General features: G+C 44.9%; 1 protein-coding gene across 1 annotated transcript; it reads left to right on the top strand.

Moving 5' to 3' along the window:
* Positions 1-113: 113 nt before the first annotated feature.
* On the top strand, positions 114-4,570 carry NANP (N-acetylneuraminic acid phosphatase). Its single transcript, XM_075089296.1, has 2 exons — positions 114-512; positions 689-4,570. The coding sequence occupies exons 1-2, from the start codon at positions 423-425 to the stop codon at positions 1,382-1,384; spliced, it is 786 nt and encodes a 261-aa protein (XP_074945397.1). The 5' UTR covers positions 114-422; the 3' UTR covers positions 1,385-4,570.
* The last annotated feature ends 1,781 nt before the right edge of the window (positions 4,571-6,351 follow it).

Genomic DNA, 6,351 nt, shown 5'->3' with positions numbered 1-6,351 from the left:
CCGCCCCACGGCAAGCGACGAGCGCGACACGGGCACTCCCCCAGGGACCCCGGCGGGATCTCCTTCACAGCCCCGCTCCGGGGCGCTACCCGATTTCAGCCCCCTTCTCCCGGGGCTCCCGCCGCAGCCCTGACGCCCCCGCGAATGGCGCTTTACGGCAGCAGGACCAGGCGGTCGCTCCCTTCCCACCCCCCCGCCCCTGCCTCCCTCACGGGCGGCCGCTCCCTCCCCTTTTCCCGCTTCCCCGCCGCTGCGTCCCTCACGGGCGGCCAGGCCCCGCCCGGCGGCGGCGAGGGGCGGAGCAGAGGCCCGGCCACCCCCGCCACGCTGTGCCCCGCTGTGGCCCGGCGGCTCCGGCGCGCTCCCCTCCGCCCCGGCGGCTTGGCCCGCAGAGCGGGGCGGCCCTCGCGAGAGGCGGCGCCATGGGGCTGCACGGCGTCAAGGCGGTGTTCTTCGACTTGGACAACACGCTGGTCGACACGGCGGCGGCGGGGCGGCGCGCCATCGAGGAGGTACTGCCCCTCTCTCCTCACGGGGTGGGGGTGGCGCCTGCCCAGCACCGGCGGGCACCCCGGGGCCCCTCCGAGGCCGTGAAGGGGCGCGGCGCGGCGGGGGGGGTGGCGGGGGCGTGCGTGGCGGCGGGCTCCGTGCGCCTAGCGCAGCCACGCCGGCCGCTTGTCTGTTCAAGGTGATAAAGGCCCTGCAGTCCAAGCACCACTACGGCGAGGGGGAGGCCCGTGTCATTTGCGAGAAGGTGCAGGCCAAGCTGCTCAAGGAGTGTCACGACCCCGCCAAGATGTGCATCACCGACCTGCGGATTTCGCACTGGGAGGAGGCGATCCAGGAGACGATCGGGGGGGAGGCGAACCGAAACCTGGCCGCCGAGTGCTATTTCTTGTGGAAAACGACCCGGCTCCGGCACCTCACGCTGCCCGAGGACACGCGGGGCATGCTCACCGAGCTGCGGAAGGGGCTCCGCCTGCTCCTCCTCACCAACGGCGACAGGCAGACGCAGAGGGAGAAGATCGAAGCCTGCGCCTGCCAGCCCTACTTCGATGCCATCGTTGTGGGAGGAGAGCAGAAAGAAGAGAAACCGGCGCCATCCATCTTTCATTACTGCTGCGATCTCCTGGGGGTGCAGCCCGCGGAGTGCGTGATGGTTGGCGACTCTCTAGATACAGATATTCAAGGAGGCTTGAACGCTGGCTTGAAAGCAACTGTCTGGTTAAACAAATCAATGACTACCCCGGTAGATACCTCCCCAGTACCTCATTATATTATTTCTTCTGTTCTGGATCTTCCAGCAGTTTTACAGAAGATGGAGCACAAAATTAACGCTAAATTAGGAACTGACCATATGGCTAGCAGTAATGAAGCACATTGACGGCTCCAGCCTACAATCAGAGAGAGATCTGCTGAGCTGTTAGATGACTCGCGCTCTTAAAAAAATTTGACTCTAGGATTTTGAACTCATGTAGGGTATGCTTCTTAAACAGCAGGTGAATGAATAAGAGCATATTTGTCTGTGAAAACAGGATAGAAACAAAGAGTTAGATTAATTTAAAAGGTGCAGGTGCAGTTGATTTAAAACAACTGCCTCTGTCTGGAAACTATTTTGCCAGACTGGCTAAAGCCTATCTGTCTCTGACCTAAGTTGCCAGTCTCTTGTTTTTATAGTGGAGAAGAAAATTTGAATGTTTTGAACTTTCACACACTTCGCTGACTTGTAAGTTTAGCAGAAGCTTCAGTTCAAACCTTGTTTGCAGTGTGTAAAAGAAGGTGAGAAAGCGAGTGTGGTACAATCTGGTAAATCTTAACAATTCATCTGCAATTTATCTCAGGAACTCAGGAGTGAATTTTGCTATTTCTGAACCCAGAATTTATCGACAGAATTTATTATGTGTCAGACCATTAGAAAATGCTCTACCTTTGATGTTTTTTCAGGTTTTCAAGTTTTAGAATTTTTTTCAGACTTTGCAGTGACTTTTCTTTTATGGAATCTGTGTCTCAGGCCAAAAGTACTTAAATGTACAGTAAAAATTTGCATTTGTGTAGGGGACCATTTATCAGAGGGACTTGACAGATAAGTTTTTACTTTATATTTTCTTGGTGCTTATGCAGATATGCAGTATACTTGTAATTCAGATTATTATTTTTGTTGGAATGTAATTGATGAAATGTATATTTTCATTGGTCTTCTTACTGTACTGTCAGGCTCCTTAAAAGCTAGTATTATTATTTTGTCTGATTTTATTAGAGATTTTTGATCAGACTTCTTGGAGAAACTGTTCTTGGTCTTGCTCAGGTGTATGAGTACCCAGATTCAACTGCTGGATCAGTGCTTTTTTTGACTCTTTTAATGGCACTGCTATACAATCCCTCCTTACTCCAGTTTCTACATGTATTTCATGTGATTTACTCTGCAGAAAATATGAGCTGGTTGGTTGTAAAAGGCTTTCATGACTCTCTTCTGGGAAACTGGAAAACTATGTCATGTATTATGGTACTGTGTACAACTTCTTAATGTGTATGTGCTAATTCCACTAGATGCAGGGGATGACTCTAAAACACTAAGATTTCTCTTTCCCTGATCATTATCTTAATAATTTAATTTTCCTGTACTTCGTATTCTTGCTATATAATGGGAGAGTTTTCACATACTAAAGGGAAACATAAACACTTGTTGGAAAACCTGTGTTTTTCAAAACCTATTTGCTATATGTACATTGAGCTGAATATCTGACCGTACATGAGCAATCAAATTTTGTACTTTAGAATAAATCCATGACAAATCTTTTGAGAACAGGGATATTGAGGTGCTGGCAGAAGAGTGTCTGGCACGTGGGCAGCAATAAAAGATCAGCAAAAAGTACAGAAGCCTACCAGGAAATGTGTGTAGAAGGAATCCTGTATACAAGAAAGGTTTTGTTGTTTAACTTGACGTGAGTCTATGTTAAGATAGTGAAGTCTTGCATAGCTTGACAGATTCAGTTTAGAGGAGGCTATTACTCATCTGGGTTAAATGATTTGGTAGAGTTTAGGCTGCATCAGAATAAGTTGCTCCAACATTGAGGCAGGGGGAAAAAAAGGAAATACTGTTTGAACCCCTTTCATCCAATTGTCCCTTAAAAAAGGTAAAGCAGTCCAGGTTCTTCATGTTATCTAGCCAAGACCTTTGAGACATCAGGCTCAGTGAAGAGAACAGAGGCAGGCCCCACCTGTACCTTTGAGGAAACGGGCATATGCTAAAAATGATCCAGTTACAAGGGGTACAATGAGTTGCCACATGTAACAGGAGCCAGCAGGGCTGACTTGACACACCTTTGTTAACAAAGTAAGAGACCTAGGTTTTTATTTTGCATTTGGAAGAGCATGAAAACAGTCATCGGTTTAGCTGATGAGCAAAGCGTTGCTAATAACATTCCTTATAGCCAAGAACTGAGAGAGAAAATAATAGAGATACTGAGCCTATGAGGAATATTGTGTAAAAATAGAAATGTATCCAAAAGGGTGATGGATCCCTGAAAAGATAAGGTATGTGAAGTAATCTGTTTTAACCATACTGTCTGATACAAAATCAACAACTTTGCTTACAACAGCATCCCAAAGGAGCTGCAGCATAGCTCTGTTTGCACACCATCAGGGTAATACAGCTTGGGCCACAATGAGATTTCTGATACAGCTGAGAATGAAAATAACACAGTAATAATTCACAAGTCTGTGGGCTTGAAGGATATATATGTGCGCCAGGTTACCATTTTTTTAATGTAAGTTGAGGCTCATGTTCTCTTGCTACTGCATCATTCTGAGGTGGGGTGCTGAGCCTGCTTCATGTTGAAAGGGTCTCTTGTTCTAGAAGAGACTGCTCTTCATTTTGCACATGGCCAGTGGTTTTCTTAGATCTATGAATCTATGAAAAACCACTGTGACTGAACACTCAGGTGATACTGTGGTCTGTGGAGGCCACAGCCAAGTATATTTTTCCCACTGCCGAGTACTTTACCAGGCTGGATGTGACTGCCAGTGCCCAGATAGGGCAAAGGCGTTACAGTTCTTCTATCATACAAGAAGAAAAGATAGCAGGGATTTCTCTATCTAGAGGTCTTCTTTGAAGCAGTTACCCAATAAACTAGATTAGATATCTGGAGTATCTCTACTCCAGATGTTTTTCTTGGATGGAGCTCTTACAGAAAGCCTAATGAAAAATATTTATATTTAATGAAATGGAAACATAAATGTAGTGATAATTTTCACATCAGAAGCAGAAATAGATCAATAAAACAGTCTGTATTTAGTTCCAGTTAAGTTCTGTTTTGCTTAGTGTTATGCTCTATTAGCTAAATTGTCTAGTTTGAATTATATTGCCAAAACACACTAAATAAAAAGAGGAAAAATAAATTCCATCTATATTTTTAAAACCTTTTTTTTTCAGATAAATATTACCTCCTGAGGTCAGTCACCAGTAGTGAAATGAACTGAAAGAATAGTTTAATACCAACTGTATTTTAATTCTTGATTTGAAATAACCCATGTACTAGTCTAATAAAAGTATTTTGATTATAAAACATTACTCTTAATGCTCTGTATTACTGTGGATAATTATATTTGTGACCAGGCTTACCACAAAGGGCAAGAGTTCTGTTTGTTTTTTAAAATAGCACAGGATTAGGCTTCAAAACCTGTGACCTCACATTTAGATGTGGTGACTGGGTGTAGTTTCCATCATTTCCAACAGAGGATGTATTTATGACACTTCTTGGCCAGACCATGTGTATCAGTTCCTAATTGCAGTTTACTGCTGGTTGAACCTGACTTGCCAAGCTGAATGCCGGCTCAGGTATGCCTACATGTCCTGACCTCATGGCATAAGAACATGCCTTGCAGCATAAGAACAGACTGCAAAGCAGGTAACATAAATAAATATAGAAAACTCAAGTCCAGGGGACACATTTCCGCAGGTTATGGGTGCACAAAGCCGTATCTGAGCTATTGCTCACCTCACGGCTCTCTTGGCTGCAGAAAACCAAGCTGTTCTCTGATAGTTTTCCATTGGGTAACGAAACAAATTGTCCATCTTCTGGACCTGTGGAGATAGCTGGAGGGAGGTGAAAAGGTACCTAAAGGTACTGTAGATGAGAATAGGGGGTTAAACTGAGTAAAGGAGGACTCAGCCTCTAACTCAGGCGCTTGCCTGTGCCAGCAAGCAGTCTGAAGTACCACAGACCTGTGCACCACCTCTGTTCTGGTTGGGGAAGCTTTGCATGTGTAAGGCATTAAGCTGGACAGTGAGAACCTCAGAAATGGGGACATTTTCTTACAGGCTTGAAAAACTTCAGCACAATGTTAGACCTCTCTAGAAGGTGACCTGTATGTTTTATACAGGGGATAAGTACTTTTCGTTAGAATACTCAGTTAACGCAACATGATAAGATGTCTGGATGGGGTAAGAAATAAGATTTTCTTATTTCCTGAAATACGGACAACGGACAACATCCTGTGCCCCAGCTAACTGGAACCAGTTCTATTTGTCTTCTCCTCTGAAGCTTCTGTTACTTGACAACACCAGTAATAGTGTTTCAGACTAAGTTGAAGTGGTCTGATCCATCAGGGCGAATCCTCCTGCTCACATGAGCAGTGATTCTTTTTTCAACTTCAGCTCTAAGATGTGGGGATTTTTACTCCCAGGTTATCTTGAGGCCTTTAAACGAAAGTTAAAATCCTGCCTTCGTTGTATACTAACAAAACTCATCATCTGGAAATCATTTGAACACGCTGAGAAGCACAACAACTAGAAATGCAGTGTATCTCTGCCATATGTAGTAGTATACTGGTTTTTTGTGCACAGCTTTTACTATCAGCCTTGCAGTGGGATTGTCTCCATTATAACTCACTTTCTAGATCACACTGTGCACATACAAGAGACATAACAATGCAGAGATCGTGTCAGCTGTGTCTAAAGCAAAAACTGCCACTTTCTGCCTATGTTGCAAGGGGCCTAGACACAGGGAATCACGTTGCCTGCTCCATATAGCATTTTTTGACCTTTCATTCCATCTACTAAAAACAAGGTTGCATGAGAGACTTCTGCTGAACAGCCCTCAAATGCCAGAAAGAGAGATGCATTTTTAAAAACATGATATGAAATTACGGTGCTAATACATGAAATTTCAGCCTTTCTGAAGTGCAAGGCATGTTTATCAAGTCAACGCCTAACTAAAGACCAGATGATAACTTGATATAGGGTCTAATTTAACATAGGAAAATGTTGCCATTTACATCAGTGGAACTTCACAAGTTCAAGTACGATGTGTATGCTCATTCTGTAAGATCATCTGCAGGTGACTTCTGCCT

This window comes from Phalacrocorax aristotelis, chromosome 3, assembly GCF_949628215.1.
Source record: "Phalacrocorax aristotelis chromosome 3, bGulAri2.1, whole genome shotgun sequence".
Classification (NCBI taxonomy): domain Eukaryota; kingdom Metazoa; phylum Chordata; class Aves; order Suliformes; family Phalacrocoracidae; genus Phalacrocorax; species Phalacrocorax aristotelis.
Note: the sequence above shows the minus strand (reverse complement) of the source record. Positions and strands in the feature narration are given on the sequence as shown.